The 26398-nt window shown below is 48.4% G+C and overlaps 3 protein-coding genes across 3 annotated transcripts in view; 2 read left to right on the top strand and 1 right to left on the bottom strand.

The window, feature by feature from the left end:
* The window catches only part of LOC133267870 (proline-serine-threonine phosphatase-interacting protein 2-like), a 349308-nt gene that overhangs the window by 112723 nt on the left and 210187 nt on the right, over positions 1–26398 (bottom strand).
* ARK2N (arkadia (RNF111) N-terminal like PKA signaling regulator 2N) overlaps positions 1–26398 on the top strand; it is a 195673-nt gene that overhangs the window by 50010 nt on the left and 119265 nt on the right. The window lies entirely within an intron of this gene.
* The window catches only part of ARK2C (arkadia (RNF111) C-terminal like ring finger ubiquitin ligase 2C), a 53100-nt gene continuing 33846 nt past the window's right edge, over positions 7145–26398 (top strand). Inside the window, exon 1 of one of the 2 annotated variants that reach the window (XM_061450539.1) lies at positions 7145–7307. In XM_061450539.1, the coding sequence (XP_061306523.1) occupies positions 7247–7307 (61 nt within the window). In that variant the 5' untranslated portion in view covers positions 7145–7246. The remainder of the gene's footprint in view (positions 7308–26398) is intronic. The other variant, XM_061450538.1, reaches the window with a different exon arrangement.

Raw genomic sequence — 26398 nt, 5'->3', positions numbered from 1 at the left:
CCAGCTACTGGGAAAGAAAGATCTTTCAGACAGTGAATCTTGGGGCAAAGCTGTATTGGGCAAGGGAAAACTGCCTGAAAGTTTAATTTCAGTTAAGTTTCTACATTTACAAGCTGCAGCTTTGGGTGAATCCAGAGCAACCACATCAGAGCTGGAAAATGGAACAAGTGATACTTGCCTGTCAAATTCATTTTCTGTTGCTGTAGGTGATGCATATTGAATGCAGAACTCCTGGAGTCCAACTGGTGCCTTTTCAAGGGGGGTTCCTACATATGCGAAACACCATCTCATATACAGTGAGGATCACATTGGCTTCCTCCATGGCTTCACAGCACTGGCAGCTTTTGACTGGCCCATGATCAAGGACTTCCACATTTCCTTCCATGTATGCCTGCCTTAAACTTGACATTGCTGAACTCCAATGTCCTGTCCACCACTCCAGCATATCTGACTTCATCCATGACCTCCAGTACTGACAGCACTGCTGCACAGCTATGTGTGATCAGCAGGTTTGAGTACAAATTTCCAAGTCTATAAGCCAAAGTCACCCATAAAAACAGTGATTTTCCATTGATTCCCTGGAAATGCATCTTTCCTAATGTTACCACCAGCATCCTAAAAAAAACACCTCATTTTCTCCCCCATCATTACAGCCTCTGGATTCGGCATCATGGACCTCCGGGTGAGGCTGCCATTTTGAAGCAGGGCAAATTCAGATCCCCTCCTCTGTGACTGTGGATACAAAGGAGATGTTTGTCCATGGTGTTATGAGTTGGTAGTGATTCTGTAAATCCAAAAGAGGAGCTTTCAAGTCAGAGGTGGTTGAGCTGGAATGAAGCTTTTAAGATCCTAATGGGAAATGGGTTGTGTATCCTCACTCACAACTCATCCTGCCTGGCACAGAGTATGACAGAGACTCAGGAGAGGATAATTTTCTTGTTTTTCCACATGATTACACTCCCCATTCAGGTCCATTTACCCACACTCTCCCTGGACCATGTGTGACAAATGAAAATACCTGTCATTATAAATCACTGTAACATGTTACAGCTCTGATGGGATCCATCATCACAAAGAGCCACAGAAAAGCTCTACACAACACAGCAATGGGCTGGACACAACCTCCTTGGCTGGGGTTCCCTTGGCCAGGTGCACATCCTTGAGAGGAAGAGACCTTCTGCTCATCTCTATACTGCTCAGGGCAGAAGAGGGAATGACATCCTGAGAACATTGTTTTGCACTTAATTAAAGCAATGATATGGGTTAATTAATAGTTTTGGGCAAAGTGGTGGTTCTGAGAACATTTGGGGTTGGCTCTTGAAGGGGAGGGCTGTACTTGCTCAGCTTTACAGTTCCACTGCATGCGAGCAGGGAATGATGGAGGTGTTCTCACAACACGGGTACCAATGAGGATGTGTCCTGTGGGAATGGGATGTCATCAAGGGCAGCTGGTGGTGGCTCCTTCACTGCTCCACCAGTTTTGCCTCTTGCTTTTGGAGAGATTCCAGCCCCTGGGCAGAAGGGATCAAGGTCAGGTTGGATGGAACTTCGAGCAACCTGGTCCAGTGGAAGGTGTCCCTGCCCATGGCAGGGGGTTGGAACTGGATGAGCTTTACAATCCCTTCAACCCAAACTAATCTGCAATTCTATGATTCTATGGGATTATCCAGACAAAATGCTGATGGACAATCATATGTGGGAGCACCAGCTGGTCAAATATAGGGACACCCCTATATCTGTTCTTTGTCCAACCAGCCTCCCAAATACCTCTCATTTAAAAAGTCCCTGAAATTATGAAAAATCCAATCACTATGTGTCCCCAGACCACATGTGGCCTGGGAAAAAGCCAGCTGTGGGAGCCAGAAGCATGTAAGTGAAGCAGTGTATATAGGGTACAATCTTCAGCAGGTACTCAGGGCAAGGCACAGGTCTGCTCTGACAACCCAGGATGTACTGAATAACCTGACACTCAACCCATCCCTTAACTCCTAACACAATCTTGTGGCTTTTTGATGTCTGTGGCTCCGGGGAGGTGTGAAGCTGCTCAAATGATCATGCATTACTTAGGCTGGAGCAAGTAAGCAGATGCCTTCCCTTAAATTATTGAAGACTGGGTGTTTACCTGTGCTGCTGCACTCATTTGCCATGGGTGTGTTATAGATGTGTTCAGTGAGCATCAGACAGTCTCAGTACAGCTCTTGGACTCCTCTTTTGCAATCAAGCCCATGCCACCACCTCAGAACATAACAGATGAGGCCTGGGATGTGATTAAGGGACCAGAGAGCTGGGTGCTGCCCCTTGCTTGCTGCAGAGAGATCTAAACCTGGTTTCAATATCATTCATTCAGTTGGGGTTTATTTTCTGTTTTCTTTTTCCAAGGAAGTTGTGAATGCTCCATCTATGGTGGTGTTCAAGGCCAGGTTGGGCAGAGCCTTGGGTGACATGGTTTAGTGTGAGGTGCCCCTGCCCATGGCAGAGGGTTTGGAACTAGATGATCTTAAGTCCTTTCCAACCCTAACTATTCTATGATTCTATGATTCTCCATCTTATTTGCACCAGTCAGGGTGGGTTCCCATGAGTTTTGAGGACCCGTGTCCCCTGCAGAGGTGGGGAGATGGGTGCAGGTGGGCTTTGGGGTGACCCAGAGCAGATTCAAGCCATTGGAAGACAATAGCAGGAAGGTGAAGAGCATGCTGGAGGTGTAGGTCACACAGAGCAGAAGACAAAACAGTGAGTACAGCCTGATGGATAACTTCACAAGGCAGCTCACAGCATGTCTCAGACAAGACTTGGCGAATTGAAAACACTGTTGAGTTCATCTCCTTCATTGCAAAAGGAAGATGGAGAACTGTGTTGGCCAGGTTGGATGGGGCTTGGAGCAACTTCGTCTAGTGGAAGGTGTCCCTGCCTGGGACAAGGACTTGGAACTGGATGAGCTTTAAGGTTCCTTCCAATAGAAACCACTTTGTGATTTTGTGATTCTACGAGACCCTGGCACATCCCTGACCTTCCTCACACCTCCTAACACTGTTTAAGGACCTTTCCTGTGGCTAGGATGCTGCTAAAATGTTGTCTCAGGTGACTAAAACCCCCTCGCACTTGGAGGTGTTGAACCACTGCCTCTTTGCACAGTTTTCTTCCTCCATCTGCTTGGCAAGAGGAAGAATTAGGGCCATTATTAAGCAGTCCCACCTGGGGATGGCACAAGGCAGGGAGCATGATTTCCAGCAGACTCTGGAGATAACTCTTTCACAGTCAAATAAGTGTTGTTATAATGCTTTATACCCTGCTAAACAACTGCATCACATGCCATAGCCAAGTTTTTGGACAGGTGATGCTGAGCTCCCCCATCCTTTGATGGCCAGTGTGAAGTTTCTCCCTGGACCAGCACCCCCAGCTTGTGCAGGGCTATAGAAAATCTCCAGAATGCTCAGAAGAGTTCTTAAAAATGCTTCAAAATCAGCTTTTCACCCAAATCCCTTTCCCTATGCGCAAGAGAGGAATTCCCTCAATTCCTGGTGCTCCAGGCCCAGTCAGACCCTCTCCCAGCCCCATGGAAAGGCTGTGGGGTGAGCACGAGGGTGAAACTGAGGGCTCTCAGCGGCACCCAGCCTGCAAAGGAGGTAATGCTGGTCATTCCTAATGCAATCTGGCACTGGCAGGTAGTTCGAAGCTCGGGCTGGAAGCTGCCCTTGGGTAGGCACTAGATGGCACCAGAGCCAGAGGATACGGACTCCGGGCTGTCATCGCACCCTCGCTGCATTCCTCGGAGCGGGGAAAAGCGTCTCAAAACTGGCAAAAACGCTTTGGATGTGACAAGAACAAATGGTTTCTGTTTTCCGAACCATGATGGACTCAATGGGTTTGGCCGGACTCTGCCCATACACCAGAATCCGTCCCGTGGCATGGAAACGAGCCAGGGAAGAGCAAAAGAAATCAATCCAATGTAACACTGAAATTAAGCTACCCAATTGTGATTTCAAGGTAATTAACCATCAGTTAGTCCAATGGAGGGTCGCTTCTCTGGGTGCCAAGCCCAGGATCTTGGAATGTGGACAGGATCACTGACCTTGCCTTAGTTTTGGCTAAGGCAAAGATGCCTTGAGAGCAAGGTGTTGATTTCATAAATAAACTATCACCATGTCCTTGATTAGTGTCAGGAACTGTGGGGTGCTGCAGCAGGGATGCTGCTGAGCATGTTGTCAGGAGAGGGCCGTGGCTGCATCCCAAAGCAGGGAGGTGGTGGGATGCTGGGATGGGGAGAGCATTGGGGGGATTACCAAGGGGAACATTAAAACCCCTGCTCCCCCAAAATATGGGCAGGAGAGGGAAGAAAGGATGAATTTAGGGCCCAAAGATGATGGCTGGTGTGCCATGTGTGCCCCAGAACTTCTTAAGTGCTTTGTGTCACCTTTATATTTATTGAATATCCTCTGTGTGTGCCTGGATAAGGAGGAAAACCTTCCCTGTGAGACTGGGGAGTGAGACACCCCAGTGCCTCAATGCCTGTGGTGCAGCATCTCCAAATCAACTACTCTATGGGAACACTGGTGGCATGTGTGACTTCCATGAGGCTGGAGAACAGTGCATTGAAGAAGAATCATAGAATCACAGAGTGGTTTTGGTTGGAAGGGACTTTACAGCTCATCCATTTCCAACCTCCTGCCGCAGGCAAGGATTCCATGATGTTTTAATGAGACCTTGGGGCAAAAGAGGGAGGGTGCCCCAAACTGAGGGTGCTAGGACTAAAGAAGCTTCACTGGAGGACACCAACAGGCAATGGCCATGCGGGCAGGAGGAAGCCAAGAGCTAATTTTAACATTAGCCTGTGCCTGTGGCATGTGCGTGACACACAAAGCCCTGGCCATGGATCAGGTATCCCGGACAAGGGGGGAGTGTGTGTGTGGATGAAAAGGAACAGCCTCATGCAATACTCCTGACAACTGCTCTGGTGGAACAGGGGCCATGGAGCAGCTGCCCAGGGCAGCTGGAGCAGGAGGAGTGTCTGTCTTCAGGATGTGCTTAATACAGTGAGAGCCAGAGATCACGTCTTGGAAATCACTTCTTATCACTGGCAGAAAGCACAGACTGGTTTGGGTTAGAAGGAATTTTAAAGCTCATCCAGTTCCAGCCCCTTTGCATGGACAAGGATACCTTCCACTAGAGCAGCTTGCTCCAAGCCCCTATGTCCAACCTGGCCTTGAACACTGCCAGGGATGGGGCAGCCACAGCTTCTCTGGGCACCCTGTGCCAGCGCCTCAGCACCCTCACAGGGAAGAGCTTCTGCCTAAGAGCTCATCTCAGTCTCCCCTCTGGCAGGTTAAAGCCATTCCCCTTGGCCTGTCCCTACAGGCCCTTGTCCAAAGCCCCTCTCCAGGTTTACTGTAGCCTCTTTAGGCACTGGGGCTGCTCTAAAGTCTTCCCAGATGGATGTAAAAGGATAGTTTTTACATGCTGCACCCCAAACAGGGCACAGGAAGCATTTCATTACAGCATAAGCATGGAAAAAAGTCTCTTGGGAGACACTGAGGGGGCAAAGCAGGAGGGAAACTCAGACTGGGACGCAGTGGGGTGGGCACTGGGAGGCACTGGGTACCTGGGAGTTTCTCTGCTCCCATTTGAAAGGAAATCAGTGCAAACCCTTACCCCAAAGAGCCCTTTTGGGTGGACATCATGGCATGTACAGGGTGTGCAGACAGCTGTCCCTGCTGCCTGGGATGAAGTTAATCCTTCCCATGCTGCTGGAGCTGGTGTCTGCCCTGAGGCTGGAAGGGTTAAAGAGATCCAGGTTGCCAGTCCTCTGTTTTGATTCAGATCAGGGTTAAAAAACACAATAGAGCCACAAAACAACCCCATCGACAAACCAGCACAGTAATCCAGGCCAGCAAATCCACAGCACACACGTGTAGGAGCCTGAAACCTGCCAGATGGATGGGCTGAATAAAGCCGATCAGGGATTAAGGGGCTCCCACTGCAGGACCATGGCAAAAGCACCCTCTGGCCTGGCCAGCATGGAAAGGCCATCACAAAATGGGATTGCAGAAGGCTGGATGGGTCCTGGAGCCTGTAGAAGGCTTCCTGCACTATGGGGTCTGTCTTACTCTATTACAATGAGTATAATGAGCAGGGATGGGGGTCTGCTTGGTGTTTTTAGGGGGAATTGTAACTTCTGTAGGCTGTGGGGGTCTTTGCCCCACAAGGAGGGCTCTGAGCCCAGGGGTGTTCCAGGATTCATGTCCCATTGGGCTCAGCTGAAGACGTTTTAGGTCAGTGATGAACCAGCAAATGGGTTTTTTTTTCAGAAACTGGAGTGACAACACACAGGCATGGGGATAGGAAGGGTAGGACAGGGATGGAGATGGTGATAGGATGCGGATGAAGGTTGGATGGTTGCATTCATGTGCCCAAGTACGTGTGTCCATGTGTCTGCGCACATGTGCTACTGCCCATGCATGCTATGGCAGGGGCATTGGAACCGGATGATCCTTTCCAACCCTAACTATCCTATGATTCTATGATTCTACGATTTCTGTGCGTGTGAATACTCAGGCACACATGTACCCATGTATGCGTGCTCACGTACACATGTATACTGCTGGGTGCATACGAATGCACGCCCATGTGCACTTGTGCGTGCATACGTATGCCTTCGTGCAAATGTGTATTGGTGTGCGTACACACACATGCACACATGTACTGCTGTGTGTACGTGAAGACACACGCACACATGGCCGCGTGTACGCACGCACGCCTGCACGCACGCACTTGTGTGTGCACAGGAGCACACATTCACGTTCCCCCGTACAGGTGTGCGCACACACGCGCACGCGCACGTGTACCGGTGCGTGTGCACACACACCCGCGCGCGCTGTTCACAAGCGCGTGCTCGCGCGTGCCCGCTCCACGGGCAGCGGGGGGGGGGGGGGGGGCGGGGGGTGCAAGGGGGGGGGAAGAGAGAGAAGCGGCCGCACGTGCGAACGCGCGCCCCCGAGCACCCCCCCCCCCGCCCCTCTCCCCCTCCCGATCGCTCCAGGGCCTGCGCCCATTGGCAGGCCCGGCCCCGCGGGGGGGGAGGGGGCGTGTCCCTACGTCCCTGTCCGCGCTGCGATTGGCGGCGGGAGCCTTTGTGCGCGAGCGGAGCGCGCGGGCCGCAGTCGGCGGCGGCGGCGCGTCGGAGGGTCGGTCGGAGGGGGCCGGCAGGGAGTGGGGCCGGGGCCGCGCCGCGCCGCCACACAAAGGCCGCAGCATGGTCCTGGTGCACGTCGGTTACCTGGTGCTGCCCGTCTTCGGCTCCGTGCGCAACAGAGGTACCGCGGGGCCGCGGGTTCGCGTCCCGGGGCCGCTCCGCCGCGGATGGTGTGGTGGTGGTGGTGGTGGTGGTGAGGGGATGTATGTGTTTGTGTTGTGGGGTGGTGCGGGTGTGTGGTTCCGTATTCCCCGGCTGGAGAAGGGTTCCCCCCCCCGCCCAAGCCCCGTTCAGCGCAGCCCCAGCAGTGCCCATTTTGGGATGCCGCCTCACCCCCACCCCCCACCCCGGGTGTCCCCAGCTCCCGCCTGCACCTCCAGTCTGTGCTTCAGTAGGTCCATTTTCCTTTGCTTTTATTTCTTTTTTATTTTAACTTTCTTTTAAGTTTTACTTTACTGTTTGGTTTACCCCCTCCCCGTCTCGCCGTGTAGCGTAGCCACCAGCCCATCTCAGCATAGCTGTAGACGATAACAGCCATTTTTGTACCTTCATCCTGTTTAGCTGAGTACATTGCACTGTAAATTCCTGTTAAGTGGTTTCATTTTGCCGTGGTCGCTGGGCGCAAAGTTCCTTTAGAGGGGGATGACCCAAAAGCTCCCAAATTGTGGCCAAAACCCTTCCCAAAAACGTGGACTGAGGAGGGGAAATCATAGAATCATAGAGATCTGGGTTGGAAAAGACCTTAAGATCACCAGTTCCAATCTCCTGCCGTGGGAAATCGGGCAAGGAAACGCGAAATTTGGTTGAATTCTGAAAATAAAATCGGAAAAGTGTATGAAAGAAATACCTGGGATGAAACGGGGTAAAATATCCCCCCGAAGCTGCTGGGAGGTAACTCCAGAAGGGGTGCAGCATCCCTGTCCCCACTGGGGGTGATGCCCAGTCACCCCATCTCCATCCCACCCATCCCACCAGCCACAAGTGTCCCGTCCCTTCCACCCCCTTCTCCCCCACCCGCCCATAAAATCTCATAAAGAGATGCCTGGCAAAATGGGCTTCCATTAAACAGGGATAACATTTTTTTCTGCTGTGCTAAATTACTTCCTGTTCTTATTTTGTGGGTAATTTTCTGTATCGAATATCCTTTGGTTGTGTATTCTTCACCTTTTTTCTTGTACTAAAACTTAAAGCATGGTCTGTATTTTTTTACATTATCTAGTTTTCTGATGTAAATCTCTCTGTAGAGACATACCCTGCTGAAATGTAATGTGCTGTAGCCTATACATCTGCTCAGTGTACGCTGCTTTTGTTCTGTTGCCCTTCCATAGCATGGTGGGCCTTGCCTTTTTTGTATTGTGTGCATGATGACATTGTTACACATGATTCCACTAATACTAATATACGATCTCTCAATAAAGAAACTAGTTTTCCTATATTAACCTAGTGTGCTTTTTCTATTGCTGTTTTCCCATTTATTGTTGTATCCTGCTGTTTAGATTTTTTTCCCTTGCTTTTCTCCCTATTATGAGATTTAAGTGAGTGGATTTTTTCCTCCCCGTAGTGCAGATGTTGGGGGCTTCTTAATACATTTTATTTTTCATTGTTCTCCTATCCCATATCTACCCTCAGCATTAGCCTCTGTGTTCATGCTTTCCAGGCGCACAGCCCGCATTACCGTTGTGCCTATGCAGAGTTCTGTTTTACTGCAGAATAGCCCAAAATATAAGCCCAAACCCTCGTTATCAATCAGAATTTGCTGTTTGATGAAGGGTCTGCTGCTTATCTCATTCTAGTTACAACATTACACATTCCTTATGAATCTGATGTCAAAATGAGATGATGTTTGGATGGATGGGGGAATAATAATAATAATATTGTTATTATTATTATTATTATTTGAACTCTGATTAACAGGAGGTAAATGAACCTGGGGGAAAAAGATAACGATCCTGCTAATCTGTTAGCTGTATATTTAAACATATGTGCGAGTGCCCTGCCCACCATCTGCTAGGAGAGAAGTTGCAGTGCCTTGGTCCCGTGGTGGCTGGCATGCTGTAAATATCTTCAGTAGACCCCCGTGAGGCTCATAAAACCATCCCAGCTGCTAATGTTGTAACTACATGTTCCTCCCTAATGCCTCCAGACCCACCATCTCCTGAATAACCCCATTTGGGCAAATAGAGATAACTGTATATTGGGAAAAAGTCACCGGGAGGCTTAAAATGTGGGAACCAGGGAGGGATGGGCAACTTAACAGCGGTCAGCGAGCGGTTTTGCTGCAGCTGAAACACAATGTTAATCCCAGTCACCTCTCCTTGTCCCTGCGCCAGATCTCCCCCTCCCAGGTCTGCAAAATGGTCCTGTTAAAACCTCCCAGTTTTGGCTTGGATGCAGCAAGAAAGCTAGGGAAGTCAGAGGAAATGGGGCTGGGAGAGGGGAGGAGAGGGAGCATCTTAATAGCACAAAAGTTGGTGGGAGACACTGGGTGGGTTATTTGCCTTTAAGTGAGAGGAGGAGGACAAATGCAGCAGGTCTGTGGTTGTTCTCACCGCAAAAATGTCAAGAAACAAAACAAAAACGAGTGTCTCCAGCAACTCCCACCCCAGCACCCCTCCAAGAAATGCTTCATTTTGCAAGGCCGTGCCTTCCCACCCCGCTTTATCCTCAGTTTGGTTCATTGGTTTATTTTAGCTTTAAAAACATCTATTTATGATTTCCTCCTTCATGCTTCCTTCTCCATGTATCTCAATGACTGTTTGGCCACTACCCTGTCGTGTCCCCTGCCTCCCCACCCAGTCCCCTGTATGAGTACAAGCGGGTTGCTCTCCATGGATGTAGTAGTGTATGCTGTGGCCCTTTGTTCTTGCTCCATCCTTGCCCCGGGGCCAGTGCCGAGCTCCATGTCCCCGTAGCATCCTGAGGAGGGAAGCTGTGCTTCTCGCTTGCATGAAGGGAGACGTGCATGCCTTTTGGGGCTGATCATTTCCAATGTGATCTTTTCATTATTTCTATTCCTTTTTATTATTATGATTTTAGTTTTTTAATTCACACACCACCACCCCCCCCCCCCCCATCATGTCAGACAATGAGATTCTGCATGTTAAAAGATGAATCCCAACCCCCAAAACCCCACCCCAACCCCGCGACATGGATAAACCCATTCCCTTCCGAAGTGTTCCTCATGATACAGACACCTGCCAGCAGCTGCCCCTTTGTTTGGAGTGTTGGATTCACTGCAGTGAGCCTAATAACCCCCATTCCAGATCCTACCCTGCAAATTAGCGCCAATACAGAACAGAACTGTTTGGTCAGTACACTCTGAGGATACCTCGATAATCTAATAATGCAGGAAGCTGCTGGGTTAATGGCAACTCGTACTAAGCAATTTATCATCCACATCATATTTTGACCTGTCTTGTTAGAAACTCATTCTTACAAGAGGAAACATTTCCCCCACCGCCACCACCCCACCTCCACCTCCCAGACTTATTAGTCAGTAACCACTAGGCTTTCATAGCTCATAATCCATCAAATGCATCCACATTTAATGGCTTAATTCCTTTGACGCTCCTGAGTCTTGGAAAGCCAGCTGGTACAAAGAAAATAAGCTTTCTTTCAATTTTAGCATCGCAGGCTGAGGAAATCCAGGGCAAGTTGTGTGCTGGTGGTGCTGCTGTGGGTGTGCAGTGGTTTCTATAGAGCCTATACAGCACCAACCTGTATTCCTGTGTTCCTTTAAATAACTTATTTTGATAACAGGGAGACGGTTAACCCCAAACACAGACAAAACAGGCTCTGAGATTCATTGATGTAAGGGTTGTGTAAAGGGCTTGCACACATCTGTGTGCATTTAATGGTGACAAATGGGTGCTGGACCGACTTATCCCTCATACAAGGGTCTTGGGGTGGTGTCACGATTTCCGTTGTTTTTAAGGAAAAGATTAACAAATAGTGGCCACATTTTGCTCATGCTGGAATTACCAGCAAAGTTCTAATGAAAGCTGATCTGGATTTACCATGCTGCATGCAGATCTGGCCCCGTGGAAGTGTGTTGTTTAAGAACTGGTGAGTTGGTGCCCAAGTAAGGAAGCAAATGAAGCTGGGAGAGGGGTTGGGGGGGGGTTTGCTGCAGAATCTGGGAGGTGTTCTGGTTGGGGGAGGACATAAGGTGGTGGGGACTTGGCAGGGACACATTTCAGCATTACTCAGTGTATCCTGGATAGAGTATGGGGTGCCAAACCAGGGTGCGAGACCCATAGGCACCAGGGTGGTGCAATGACAATCTTGATGATTTCTGAGTCCCTCTCTGTGAACCTGTTGGAAGGACTGTCCTAGAGTAAGTCTGAGCTTCCTTTGTTGTTGTTGCTTTAAAACATGCTTGTAATTTTGGGAGCACTTCATTTGTTGAAAAGGGGAGGATGGAGCAGTGTGGGAGCCCTATCCTCCCAAACCTGTAGGAGAAACCTCCTCAAGTGTCATGGAGAGCATGTGTGACATCCAAGACTGGCTCACCCCTCTCTGCTGACCAGATGGATGATGGTCACAACTGCTGCAGGTGCAAGGGTGGAAGGAAAGGGAAGGATGGCTCTTCTCAGGAGACTGCAGGGCATGATTCTGGATAGTGAGGGCACGGATATCTCCTCCAGGCCATTTACATGCTGGTTTGAGTTTCCAACTCAACTGGAAGGTCCTTATCTCTAGAGATGTTAAAAAAGGGACATGTGCTGCAGCAGGTCAGCCAAGAAAAGCCTTTCCCATCCTTAACCTGGGAGCACTCGTTTTGGGAAGCACTAAACAAATGTGCCAGAACTGCAAGGGGAAATGTTGCAAAAGGTCTTCTACACCTAGATCATCTTCAATATCCATAACCTCCAAGACCAGACAGAGTTGGCTTAGCAACTGGGAGGGTTGTGGTGGTATCATGACTTTTGGTCATCTCACGGTATTTGGGTGTTTCTACATCAACCTGCAGCTGCTGGAGTCAGGCAGTAGTGCAATGCTTTTTGATTAAAGGGTTTTATATAAAATAGAGCTTCAAATTGCTGCTTATGGCAAACTTGGTTCTCAAAACTGAGAAGTCAGTGACAACACAGGAGGATTTCAGCGAGTGCAGTGGTTTGGGAAGGAAAAGGGATATGTATGGCTATGGTGGGGTCAGGGCAGGGACCTGCAGGTGGGCTGTGAGAGTGGGGCTAACACCCAGTGAGGAAAATGATAGCTTTCTCCCTTTCTGGTTTCAATCTGGGGAGATAGAGTGGATCCGTCTGCAGTGGGTAGGCAGAGGGGTTGTGGTTTCCCTACTGGCTCCTCATAGAACCCCATGGGAAATCCACTGGTTAAATCCTGGCATGGTCTTACTCTTAAACCTTATCAGGGAGAAAACTGGGTCTTTTGGGAATGGCTAAATTCTCCCTCTAAAACAAAGCAAGCCCCCAATCTTTGCAGCCAGAGCAATGGATCCTGATGGTGACAGGAACCAGGATCCTGTGCTTGGGTGGGCAGAGCTGGGACTATGGAAAGCAAACCTGTGTCTGCCCCTTGCCTCCCCACCACCCTTGCTTAACCTTTTCTGCTCCTCCTTTGCTCAGTTTTGCAGTCTCCCAGGACCTTTTCTCACCCATTTTCCTGCCTACTTGTCCTTTACATTTCCCAGCCCCAGCTGGGTTGGGCTGGCTGGCACATGCTGTCGTGGATCCCTCTTGGTAAGTGTCCTTAACCGCTGTTGCTTTCTCTCCCTCCTTTTAAAGGCTGTAAAATGTGCCTGCAGGAAAAGTTGCATGTGTGTGGCTTGTAGCTCTTTAACCAACATTATCACTTTGGTTTGAGTGACCAAGCTGGAAGCTGTGAAGATGCAGGTTATGGGGAGAGGCTATAAGGTACCCTTGGGCAAGCCTTCTGAAGCAAGGACATGCCTGTGAGGACATGTTTGGGTGCGATTTTGGTAGCTCGGAGGAGGACCTGGATGTCTCTGTCTCTCACATCGCATCCCTCTGACCCTGGCCCTGCCTGGAGGTGGCACCCTGAGGTGTGGGTGAGCTTAGATGGAGCCAATGGCCAGTGCTGATATTCCCTGCTGGGCTCAAGTGATGTTGCAGAGCTGTTAGTATGCATTGCTTCTCTATCTCCTTCCCCAGCTGGTACAAGGAGCAGTCATTACCCCTAAACTTCGAAAAAGCCAAATCATGGTATCTTCTGGGACTTGTCTGAAGGGGCCATGAACAGGACATTGGTGGAACAGGGCTCTCCACCAGGCCACATATCCAGACACTCAATACTGGGGCTGAATTAGGAGCTGCTCTGAAACCTGCTTCTGTCCTTTTCTCCAGGCTTGGGAGGGTTTCTAGAAGACATTCAGAAACATGGTCCCTTGGGTATCCATCATGCTGCAGCTGCTTCCTTCACTGCGCTCCTCCAGTGGAGGGTGGGATTGGGAAACATGCCCATAGCAAATGTGCCCTCCCTGGCAGTGCTAGATCTTGTATCTCTGGTCTTTCTCATTCTCCTCATGGCATCTGACCCTTCCTTCAGTCAACACTGCTAGATCAAGGTACTCATATATCCAAAGGCATGTGAGTTTTTTGGAAGCTGTGAAGGAGGCACTACTGACCAACCTGTTTCCTTGAAAAGTGTGCATGAAAACTGGGCATCTACCAACAAATGGAAGCTTTCTCATAGTTTTCAATAGCAGAGGAGATGCCTGTTCTCATGTAGCCCTGCAACATTGGGTAGGATCTGATTTGCCTGTGCTCATTAGGGCAGTGGAGGGTGTTTGGTCCATTCAGGGCTGGTCATCATTAGCTGGTGGAGGCTGAGACTTAGACAGACTCTTCTGTGAGCCCCCGCAAACCTCCGTAAGGAGCAGCTGGAGCTAGGAATGAGTTGTGGGCTCATCATGAAGCTGCTTGGATGTGAGGTTGGACACAAAGCTGGAAAAGTCTGGACGTACTTACATATGCATAAATCCAAAATAAGTCCTCAACTTCCGAAAGAATTGCTTGGCATTTATACTGGGATGAGTAAAATGAAAATCTAGCTTGAGATTATTTTGTTTAAGTAACTGGCAGTAAACTGACCACAGTCTGAAAGCATTTTGTTTGCAGGATTATTGGGTGATGCAGTTGTCTTTGCAAACTATCAGTGTGCTTACAGCCCTGTGGTATGGCATTCGAGCTGTTTAAATCTCAGGCAGTGTCTGAAGATGCTAATGCCTCGGGAGAGGTGTCCGTCAAGCCTAGCACTTTCCACAACCTCCAGGCAAATACCATGTCTAATTCACTGGGCAGTAAAGGAGCTGTAAATGTCATGCAGATTGCCATGCTTCTTGTTGTGGTTTGCTAAATCCACATTTCTCTTTCTTGTAGCCTGGCCTTTAATATTAATATCTTTAATTTCATTTATAAATTCACTTATCAGCTTTCATTAGTCATCCCGTTAATGATCCTAGGCAAGAAATTTGTCACTTGACATCAAAAGGCAGATTAAGGGACTTCTAGAGCCTTGGGAAACTGCTTCATGCTGCACTGGAATTATAGCGATTGGCATATGGGGCTAATACTATGTATAATTTGCATCCGCTGCTTAGGGGATGAGTGATTATTTTATATATTTAGCAGAAAACAAGAGCATTTCTTAATCGTGAATGGTGTTACATTTCCTGCAAACTCTGCAGTATTATGAATCACTGGGCTATAAACATCTTGTTGCCAGCGTGCCTGGTTTCGCATTGCCAAGGCGGTGAACCCTGGAGGGTCAGATCCTGACAGCTCCCCTCCTCCTGGAGGGATTTTACTGCACAAGCATCTAATTGAAATTAAGGAGTTCCCCCAGTGGTAGGAGCTGGAAGGGGCTGGGAGTGGATTAAGCCTTGCATCACCAAAACAGAGCATCTCTGCTCTCACTAATGGGAAATGAGGATGTTGGTAGGGTGTGGAGATGGGTGTTTCAGGCATGAAAATGGGGAAGAAGCTCTCAATATTTGCTCAAAGGATCTGGAAAAGAGCAGGGTTGGACTGAAAACAGACGAGACGTAGCATCCCCAGATACTGATCCATTCAGGTCCTTCACGATTGAGGCTGCATAGATTTTAGGAGCGACAAGCATGTTGGAAGAAGCCTTATCTTGTCCAGCTGTTGTTTGTGATATCCCACAGATCTCCGGGCTCTGAGATAAGGAACAAGGAAGCTTTCCGCTCAGAGATAGTGTGACATGCTTAGGCTTGGGGTTACAAGGCTGCCTTTTGAATAGCGAATATCTCAGTTGTGTGCAACTGTATGAAGGAGGGTCCTCTCTGCACTGGCCACTTGCAAAGCACATTGGCAGCCCCAAACTCCCTCAACAGGCTGCTCTTGTGGGCAGAGCCTCCTTCACGATCAAAGGGCTGCAGGCAGCTCTCCATCAGGTTGAACAGAGAACACTTTGTTGTGTGCCAAAAGCACTTACTGAGGTGGTTTTGCTCAGCCCTCCTTGGCCTGAGAGGGAAACTTGTGTATGAACCCACAGTGGGTTGGCCTTGTCTGAATGCAAGGTGTCCACCAAACTGCTCTATCACTGCCCTTCTCAGCAGGACAGGGATGGGTAGAGAATAAGAAGAAAAGGAACTCATGGTTCAAGATAAAGCCAGCTTAATAAAGCAAAAGCAAAGGCCGTGTGCGGAAGCAAAGGAAAACAAAAGATGTATTTTCTGCTCCTCATCAGCAGGTGACGTCCTGCCACTTCCTGGGAAGAAGGGTTTCAGTACATGTAGCTTTTGCAGATGTTGTAATAACAGGCGCACCCTCCTCTTTCAGATTTATTGCTGGGTATGGAATATCTTTTAGGTCAATTTGTGTCAGCTTTCTTGGCTATGTCCCATCCCAAGCCTGCTGGTGAGTAGGGAATGCTGGAGAGACAGCCTTGATGCTGTGGAGCACAGCTCAGCAGTAGCCGAAACACTGGTGTGTTACCCACACCTTCCTAGCTACCCAGACACAGCAACATGAGGGCTGCTGTGGGGGAAATCAACTACCATACCGACACAGAACCTGAGATACTGGTTATACTGTGTGTCAGCTGCAGCTCTGTGAGAGCCTGGAAGTGGCAACAAGTCTGGCCAGGTGCTGTGGGCTGGTCTACACCATTTTGTGTTTTCATCACATGAATCTGGCCTGGGTGGGAGGTGACATCCTGGGTCATAAGACTGGAGCTGGAGACTGGGGTGATGTGGCAAGGTGGAGCCATCAACTTTCCGTCTGCAAGGGCTGACCCACAGCCTAGGGATGAAATGGACCTGGAGGTGCTGATTGACGGAGCTGAACTCGGGCAGCTTGTGTCCAGGCAGCCAAGAAGCCATCAGCATCCCGACCTGTGTCAGCACCAGTGTGGCAGCAGGGCCAGGGCAGTGATCATCATAGAATCATAGAATAGTTGGGGTTGGAAAAGACCCTGCCATGGGCAGGGACACCTCACACTAAACCATATCACCCAAGGCTCTGTCCAACCTGGTCTTGAACACTGCCAGGGATGGAGCATTCACAGCTTCCTTAGGCAACCCGTTCCGGTGCCTCACCACCCTAACAGGAAAGAATTTCCTCCTTATATCCAATCTAAACTTCCCCTGTTTAAGTTTGAACCCATTACCCCTTGTCCTATCATCCCCCTGTACTGGGCTCTAGTGGGGCCTCACCTTGAATCCTGTGTTCAGTTCTGGGCTCCTCACTACAAGAGAGACATTGAGGTGCTGGAGCAGGGCCAGAGAAGAGCAATGGAGCTGGAGCAGGGCCTGGAGCACAAGTGTGATGGGGAACGGCTGAGGGACCTGGGGGGTTTAGTCTGGAGAAGAGAAGGCTCAGGGGGGACCTGATCGCTCCCTGCAACTGCCTGAGAGGAGGATGGAGCCAGGAGGGGCTGGGCTCTGCTCCCAAGGAACAAGGGATGGGATAAGGGGAAACGGCCTCAAGCTGCACCAGGGCAAGTTTAGACTGGAGTTTAGGGAAAGTCCTTCCCTGAAAGGGCTGTGAAGCCCTGGAACAGGCTGTCCAGGGCAGTGGTGGAGTTATCAGCCCTGGAGATATTTAAAACCATGTAGATGAGGCCCCCAGTGACATGGTTTAGTGGTGGCCTTGGCAGTGCTGGGGAATGGTTGGACTTGATGATCTTAAACATCTTTTTCCAGACTAAACAGTTAAGTGATTCTGTACCTTCCAGCTTTTATCAAAGCAGCAGCAGCAAAACCCATCATCCATCCTCTGTTGCTCAGCTCTTTGCCTGACTCCTTCCAGCGTTAAATTAACTAGAGGTGGCCAGATTCTCGTCTGAGGCTCTTCCTTGAAGATGCAAGATGAAAATATGTTATTGTACAGCAACTAAGCCCCAAAACAAGGGCTATTTTGTCCCAGCAGCAGTCTGAAGGTGCAGGGGTGAGTGACGGATGGTGGACCAGTAGCTCAGCTGATGGCACATCTATTAATCCGAGTTGCCAGGGACTGGAGCTATGTGAAAACAGAGGTACCTGGCTTTGATTGTGGTGATTATTTTCTGGTTAACTGGCTGAAAACTTGTTTTCCTGGCTTTTTATTGTGTTTGAGTTTTTCAGCATAATGAGCAGGGCAGGGGTAGGCTTTTATGTGGCTCATTTGAAGGGAGATGAAATAGGCCACAACTCCAGAAGTGAAATGCTATCTTATGGTAGAAAATGAAACAGCATCAACTGGATGGAGGGAATAAGACCAATTCCTCATAACCTCTCGGTAGGGCTTTTTGTACAAAGATGTTTCACCTAGACAGTTTTCATGTCCTAGACATGGATTTGGTGTTTTGTACTCACATGGAAAGCACGAAACAGTATGGAATAGACTGCCCCACTCCTCTGTGTTACTGTGCTGTGAAACCACGTTACGACTTTAGAGTGTGCAGAAATCTGATCGATTTCATCAACAGAAAGTGCTTAAATGCCTGAGTGAATTTTGGAGAAGCAAAGGATGTGTTCCCAGTGCAGGAGGTCACTAAATGTATTTGGGACCTTACAAAACAAGGAAGCTCACATAAGCCCCTGCCTCTCCTTCTTTCTCGCCTCTGTTGGCAATGAAGGTGGGATTCCAGGCTTGTGAGGACTGGAGGAGGTTTCCAAACTGAAAATGAGAGCTGAGGTCTTGAATGGGATGTGCCCCCACTCTGCTTTGCTCTTCACTGGATTCATCCACCTGAGTTACTTCAGCCTGCAGAAACAAATAGCTCTTTTTCAATGTCTTTGTTTGATTTGAGTAGGAAAAATCAAACTGGCACATGTGATTACAAACTTGCCAGTGGAAATGCTGGGTGTTTTGCCAAAGGAGGCCATAGATGTCCCCTGAGATAAGGATTTACTTTCCTGTCCTGGGTCATCTGCAAGGAGAGCCCTCTATTGCCAGATCCAGATGGCACATGAGACTATCTGAATGCTTCTTCTATAGGGTGCAGGGGTGTCTTGAGAAGGAAAATATTACCAGGAGGTAGTTACAAGCTTAGAAAAACAGGAAATGGACCAAAGGGCAGGGAGACAAGGAAAATGCCCTGTCCTTTAGGCAGAAAACAGTTCCTCCTGGAAGGAGTTGGAGTGCTGTTAGGGAAGCTGAAATATGAAATATTTACTCTGGTGGCTTTAACCTGCCAGAGGGGAGACTGAGATGAGCTCTTAGGCAGAAGCTCTTCCCTGTGAGGGTGCTGAGGTGCTGGCACAGGGTGCCCAGAGAAGCTGTGGCTGCCCCATCCCTGGCAGTGTTCAAGGCCAGGCTGGATGGAGCTTGGAGCAAGCTGCTCTAGTGGAAGGTGTCCCTGCCCATGGTGGGTGCTTGGAACTGGATGAGCTTTATGGTCTCTTCCAGCCCAAACCAGTCTGTGATTCTATGTTTGTTATGTGTTCAGTGTGACTCTGTTCTTCCTGTAACAAGCAATTTCAAGCCCCACTAACAAAATCAAGGGCCACGCCTTAGCGACATTCAGGAAGCTTCTCACAGATGGAGGATCTTCTGGAATGCTCAGTGTGGGCTGAAGGGAAGAGGAGGCTGAAGAAAAGTGCTGTCCTCTGCCTGCTGCATCAGGAGATGGCTGTGATTGATGTGCTGTAATAACTGGTGCTGGGAATGCAGTGATGGGGAGGTCTATCTCTTAACTGGAGTATCTGCTTTAAACTGTGGTCCATTAGTCATTTGGCCAGGGGTAAGGAGCACCGTGGTGTGGTGCCAAGTGGGCTCTGGGTGTATATCTCTCACCCAGCTTCACTTCTAAAAAAACACTGCTTTTGTGGGGCGGTAGGGGGTTGTGGGGGGGTGGTTTTGGTGGATGCTTTTCAGAAAACACCTGTGCAAAAGTGCTGCTGCTCTTCTATCACATTGAACAGGGAGCATGGTTCCTCTCCTCTCCCCTACCTCCTATTTTTGTTGTACACACTGGCCCACGATGGGAATGGGGAGCCAACAAGAGCTCCTTCCCAATGCCCTGGAAAACAGAGAGGTGGACATTGTTTGCAGAAACCCAACTCACTCACAGCATCCCTTGGGGGGAAGGTGGATGGTGCAGGTGAAGAGGGTTGTACCAGGGCACCCAACAACTAACCCTGCTTGGAGATGTCACCACTGCAGAAGGCTCTAGAGAGTCCTTTTTGAATGCAGCCTGTTGGAGGTAAGTTTAATGGGGCTGCTAGTTTGCAAGGTTGGCAGCTGAAACACTCCCTTCCAGCCCATGAACAGACCCAGCTTCAGCTTGTTTTACTTTTTATTTTAGTTTTGTTTCCCACCATAAAGAACAATTCCACTTCTAGTGATGCCGTGACACTCACACTTTCACATCACACCAGGGAGCTGGAGCTGGGGGGCTTTGAGAAAGCCCAAATATAAAGAACCTTTGTGGATTAGAAGAAAAAAAAAGGGAAAAAAGGGATAAAGGGATAAAAGCCCTGAACACAACATGAAAATACAATGTGTTAGCCAAAGTTCAGACACCAAAAAGCCACTGAAAAGGTGCTTTGTTCTTATCGATGCCATGAGGGGTCTGCTCCCCATGTCTCCTGGGGCTTAGGGCTGGCTGTGGTGCAGAACTTTAGCTGTAGGAGTTGCTTTCTCTGTGTCCATGTGCATGCTGCCTTCCATGGTGAGGAAGGTGGTTTCCACCTCTGGTGTCCTGCTCTCTTAGAAGAGCAGGGCTTAAATTCCCTGCAAGTTTGCATCTGTATGAGAGATTTTGGCTGAGCTGTGGTGTGGAAGTGCTGAGTAATGGTGGAGGAGAAAGGGCAACACAGCAGGATGCTCCCAGGGCAGTGGGTGGTGGACCAGAAAGTCAAGGAAAAGCAACAACACACAGAGAGAGGTCCCATACTGCAGGCTTGAGATGCTCATCACCACAGCTTGGTAATGATTAGGAGAAATGAGGGTCTCCACTGCATCCAAGCCAGGCAGGAGTTCAGGTTGGCCTTTAACTGGTTTCGATGATATTAAGAGAAAGGAGATCTTTGTAAGCAAGCTGAGCTGCTCTCAAGGGCTGGGAGCTTTGGTTGAATGTGCCACCACTTGTCATTGAGGCAGATGGGGCATTCAGGAGTCTGGTGACTCCTCCCAGGCTACACCTGTAATACCAGGGCATTTCTGTGTTTGAAACTACAAGCAGGTTAATGCTAGCGAGGCTTTACACTGCAGTGCTGCTACCCTGTAACACAGAGAGCAGAAATCATATGCTGTATTACAGCAGAAGACTGTATTACCCAGGGTGCCAGAAGAAATCCTTTGTTGTTTCTCTAAAAAAATATGAATGTTCCCACTCTAAAATGTCAGGAATCAGGATTTTGCCCTCCAGCTTTCTTTGTAAGGGCTCAGGGACTGCCTGCAGGCATCTCTTCTAGATGTCTGCACATCTGCCAAATCATGGACAACCTCTGAGCCAGCCGGCACCTTCTAATGGAGCTTGGTTTGATTTGCTTGGTCAAAATTATTCTTCTCAGTGTATGAAGAGGATTAGATGCTTTGTAGTCCATCTTTCTCAAAAGCATGAGAAACATTTTAGAAATGGAGTGCGTGGCTCAGCTGGTGTTCTGGAGGCTTTAATTAACATCACTGAGAAATTCAGATCCCAACTTTAATTCCTTTTTGTTTGTAACCGGGAGCTCTGAGGAGTTAACAAATTCTGCGGCTTGAAAAGATGTTATTATTTTTATATCCCAGAGCTGGGGTGATTCTGAAATACACCTCTGTAATTGCTCCTTCCCTCTCTTCTGCTTGATATCTGCCAGAACCACCATCCAATAGACATTACATGGCTCACTGTTGTTCATGCTGTAGCGTTTCAACTCAGGCAGAAGTCTTCTCCTGGATTCACTGGTTAGTGCTGTGAAAAATCCAGTAATCTTGTCCTGCTTTCTGTAATGGTTCAGTTCTGTGGTGAACTGACAATGTAAATAGAAGATGCACATGCAGGATTATTTTCATTCCAGCCTTTGAAATGCTGTACATGACGCAGAAGTGCTGTGCAAGGCACCACGCTCTGTATGTGTATGTATATACCCTTGCAAGGGTGAAGGAGACTTCCTCCATGTTGGTGGTGCTTCTTTCAGAGCTGTAATGTGGAGGCACATACCCGTCTGCCCCAGAAGCTGCTCTTAAAAGAACCACAAACCCCAGCATCTTCTTCCTGCTTGTAGGGCTGCAAAATAATTCATCTGTGAAGGGACAGATGTGCTCTTCCCTGCCGTAAAATTTGATGTTGGACACTTCTGTTCTGCACTGGCCTTGTCTGCTCCAGACAAGAAGACTTTGCATGGGAAGGGAAATCCACTTCCATGGCCACATCTGCATGGGTGCAAGGCCAAGCAACTGGCCTGCGTCCAACACCTGGAGCAGAAACTGGCTCTTCCCAAAGTGCTGGACATGCTCCTGCTTATCTAAATGGCATGTGTGGGTTCAGGTGCGCAGTGGGCAAAACATGCCGACCCCCAGCTCCACAGATCCCAGGTTGTACCCTCCAGTCTTCCCTAAGGTTGAGTATGTGCTTTTGGTCTTCCACTTTCTTTTCTACATCTGTACAGCACACCACTACCCATCTTGCTAGTCCACTGGGTATAAAATTCAGGGAACAAGGAAAACGTAGATGATTCTGCTTCTTTGTAGGTAAAATTCCTGAGAAAATGTAAATGTGGATGGGGAAAAGTGGATTTCTGGTTTTTATCCTCCTTTCTGTGGTCACTGGTGAGGAAATGTGTTACAGGAGATGTCTGAAGAACTGTGTTTAGCCATAATGGCCAGATGTTTCTGCTTTCTTCAGGAAATAGATTTAGAAATGAAACAGCTGACAGAGCTAAGATTTTTGGATGAAAAGTACAAAGCTCAACTCTTTCCTAGTGTCACAGACACACATATATATTTTTAATAATGGTTTTAACATTACTTGGTTTTAATCCAAGGGGAAGAATTTTCCCAAGGTCACCCGTTACAGTAGTGGGAAGAGTGACTCAGGCTCCATCTCTTTTACAAAATCTGGTTGAAAATAATGATCTAGGGGAAAACCCTGGCTGCTGACACTAACTGTATGACTTCCTTCCTTAGCTGCTCTGATCAATAGGTTTGCTTTCCCCGTGTAGCTGATAGATCTTGACTTTTTGAGTCTGACAGCAATGTTCTGCAGTGCCAACTGATACAGGGCCAATGGAGAATTGTGGCCACTTCTTGCTAGCAGGGGATTTGTTGAAGCAAATCAGATCCGGAGTCGCTGAGAGGGAATTAATGTGAAATGCCTTGATGTTAGTTTTACAGTCACTTTAATAGGCATAGTTACACTATTAAACTGATCTGCATGTGTTTAACTCTTATTCATACTTGAGCAGAATAAATGTTTTCCTTTAGGAAGGGTGAATTTTACAAAGTAAAAGAGCTATTATAAACCTCCCAAATGCCTCAGCAATAATGACATGACAGCTTACAGCCTGAAACCCAGGCTCCTTATGCTGTGGTAGTGCTTTAAAGGCCTATTTCACCCTTTTCCCCACCTCCTCTTCTCCTTCACCCTAATTACGCTCTCAAAATGTCTCTGAAATGATTGTGTTGGGCACACAGCTACTTAGACCTTGGGTAGTCACACACAACTAAAATTGTCACCTTGCTTCAGCAGCAGAACTCCTGAATTCAGACCAAGTCAGCTTCTTCTCCGTGTTGTGTTATATAGTGGAGATAATTCTCACTCTGATACCCAAATGGGACTTTGATAAATTAAGGCTTTAGAAGAAGTTGCAGCTTGTGCTGGCTGGATATAGAGATGAGCTGGTTGCACCTTTAGGTTTGGGTGCTAAAAAGCAGGAAAAGTGTTTTCTGATGGTTTTATAGGTCCTCCTTTTGTTTGGTTGACCCAATAGTTCTGACTGAGGTGGACTCATCCTGACCCAACGTCCATGAGTCCAGCAAGGAAGGATCTTGTAGCATCTTCAGATCCTTCATAGCCTCTTTGTGTCAGACAGCATGATGAAAAGCCTTTAACCATGATCATAAAGCAAGGAGCAGAAATACTTGGCTTGGGGGTGAGGAAGCTGAGACAGCACAAACCTTCTGAAATCTATTTCTTTGGGTTTGGTAAGGATTTTTTGTAGGTTTTGTTGTGTTTTCTCCCTCTTTTTCTCTCTAATTTTCAACTGTAGCTCATGCAGGTTTGTCACAGGTCAAGAAAACTTTAAGCCATGATTTGTAGGAGATGAATGGACTTCTAACATAGATTCTGTGGTCCCAGGTGTCACTGGGGTGCCAATCACTATGTAGTGGTACTGCCCAATTCCTCTGCCTCTATCATTAGGAGGCATGGGCAGCATTCATTACAGGGATTCTGATTCCCAACACTTGTTAATGGAATTGAGCTGCCTGGCCTTAATGTGTGACTGATATTTAATTTGAAGTTTCCGTGGACACCAGTGGGCTGTAATGGAAACAATACAGGCCCTGTAGTGCAAAGCCTTAGTCCCGAAAAGACAGCTAAATAAATTAAATTTTGTGATTAGTAAAAATCATAGAATCATAGAATAGGATTAGTGAAAATCATAGAATCATAGAATAGTTAGGGTTGGAGAGGACCTTAAGATCATCTAGTTCCAACCTCACACTAAAACATGCCACCTAAGTCTCTGTCCAACCTGGTCTTGAACACTGCCAGGGATGGAGCATTCACAGCTTCCCTGGACAAGCCATTCCAGTGCCTCACCACCCTTACAGTAGAGAACTTCTTCCTTATACCCAATCTAAGCTTCCCCTGTTTCAGTTTTAACCCATTACCCCTTGTCCTATCACTACAGTCCCTAATGAAGAATCGCTCCCCAGCATCCCTACAGGTCCTCTTCAGATACTGGAAGGCTGCTCTGAGGTCTCCACGCAGCCTTCTCTTCTCCAGGCTGAACAGCCCTAACTTCCTCAGCCTATCTTCATACAGGAGGTGCTTCAGTCCCCTGATCATCCTCGTGGCCCTCCTCTGGACTTGTTCCAACAGTTCCATGTCCTTTTTATGTTGAGGACACCAGAACTGCACACAGTACTTCAGGTGAGGTCTCACAAGAGCAGAGCAGAGGGGCAGGATCACCTCCTTCGACCTGCTGGTCACGCTCCTTTTAATGCAGCCCAGGATACGGTTGCTTTCTGGGCTGCGAGCTCACACTGAAGCCGGCTCATGTTCATTTTCTCATCTACGAACACCCCCAAGTCCTTCTGCTTGGGCTGCTCTGAATCTCTTCTCTGCCCAACCTGTAGCTGTGCCTGGGATTGCTCCGATCCACGTGTAGGACCTTGCACTTGGCAAGGTTAAACTTCATGAGGTTGGCATCAGCCCACCTCACAAGCGTGTCAAGGTCCCTCTGGATGGCATTCCTTCTCTCCAGCGTAGCAACCGAACCACACAGCTTGGTGTCATCGGCAAACTTGCTGAGGGCGCACTCAATCCCACTGTCCATGTCAGCGACGAAGATGTTGAACAAGACCGGTCCCAACACTGATCCCTGAGGGACACCACTCATTACTGGTCTCCAACTGGACATTGAGCCATTGACCACAACTCTGCATGTGGCCATCCAGCCAGTTCTTTATCCACCAAGTGGTCCACCTGTCAAATTGATGTCTCTCCAAGTTAGAGACAAGGATGTCATGCGGGAAAAGACAGCTTTCCTTGGTCGCCAGTTAGTTTTGCTTTAACTAACTGGACCTCATGTGGTGCTGAGGAGTCCAAAAGTATTTGAGGCTTTCATTTTGAGGACATTGTCTTTGTCTTCAGCTCCAGCTTGGTGCATCTCCAGCCCTACAGCCATCGCCATCATCCTTCTGCTCTCCTTTGCTTTGCTGAGGTGCACAGGCCCTCTACTCCCAAGACCCTCACCCGTGGGGTCTCTCCTGTGTTACCTGCAGTGATTGAGTTAGCTATGGTCCCCATCTGGCCTTTTCCTAAGAATCGATCAATACCCAGAGGGGATGTGGTTACCCCTCATCCCAGTGCTCAGTTGCAGCCCTTGCTGCACTGGAAAGTACATTCATCAGGCTGATTTGATATGCTATACCTGGGGACTGGGGAGCTTGCTCTGATTTGGGATACCCCCTCAGTGAGGTCCACTGTCAAGAACATCCGTGCAGCTGGGTCACAAGCTGGGCTGGGCTGAGGCTGTTTTCCTCCATTCCCATGGGATTTTTGAAACTATGCGAAGAAGCACAAATCTCTGCCTGTGTGTCAGGGCTTTGGGCTCTTACTGTGACTGAGCACAGGTCAGTTCCTGCCCAATGAGTCCCAAAGTTAAGAGTTATGAGTAGGTGTCTGGGTTGGGACTGTCAACCAGGTTTATTGCCAGTTCCCCTCTTCCCATGAGTTCCATGAAGCAAGTAAAATTGGAGAATGAGTCTACCACCCCAGATGTTTGGCAGGGAAAAGCATGTCCCCTCCTCAGTCTGGAACAGATGAAAACATGTCTCTGGAGCCAAAAGGAAGTCCTGGGATAGTGCAGGGGCAGATAAAATGTGGAGTTATGATTTTCTAAATGCCTCCTAAGCTTCTAGGCCCGTGATGCTGTGAAAGGTGCTCTGTCATCCTTTGGGAAGGAAAGGTCTCCATTCCCTAAGATGCATGAGTGAGATATATATATATGTATAAGTATATACACACACATACACACACACAGAAAGCTGTACTATCTTATGGTCTGCAAATACCTGGGGCTCCCCAGTATCCTTCAGGATGGATATTCCCACTCCTGGCTGTGTGTGT

This window comes from Pezoporus flaviventris, unplaced genomic scaffold, assembly GCF_033815535.1.
Source record: "Pezoporus flaviventris isolate CSIRO_AGI_PZ_B2104156 unplaced genomic scaffold, CSIRO_AGI_Pfla_v1 ptg000010l, whole genome shotgun sequence".
NCBI classification, from domain to species: Eukaryota; Metazoa; Chordata; class Aves; order Psittaciformes; family Psittacidae; genus Pezoporus; species Pezoporus flaviventris.
This window is presented reverse-complemented; position numbering and strand designations above follow the sequence as displayed.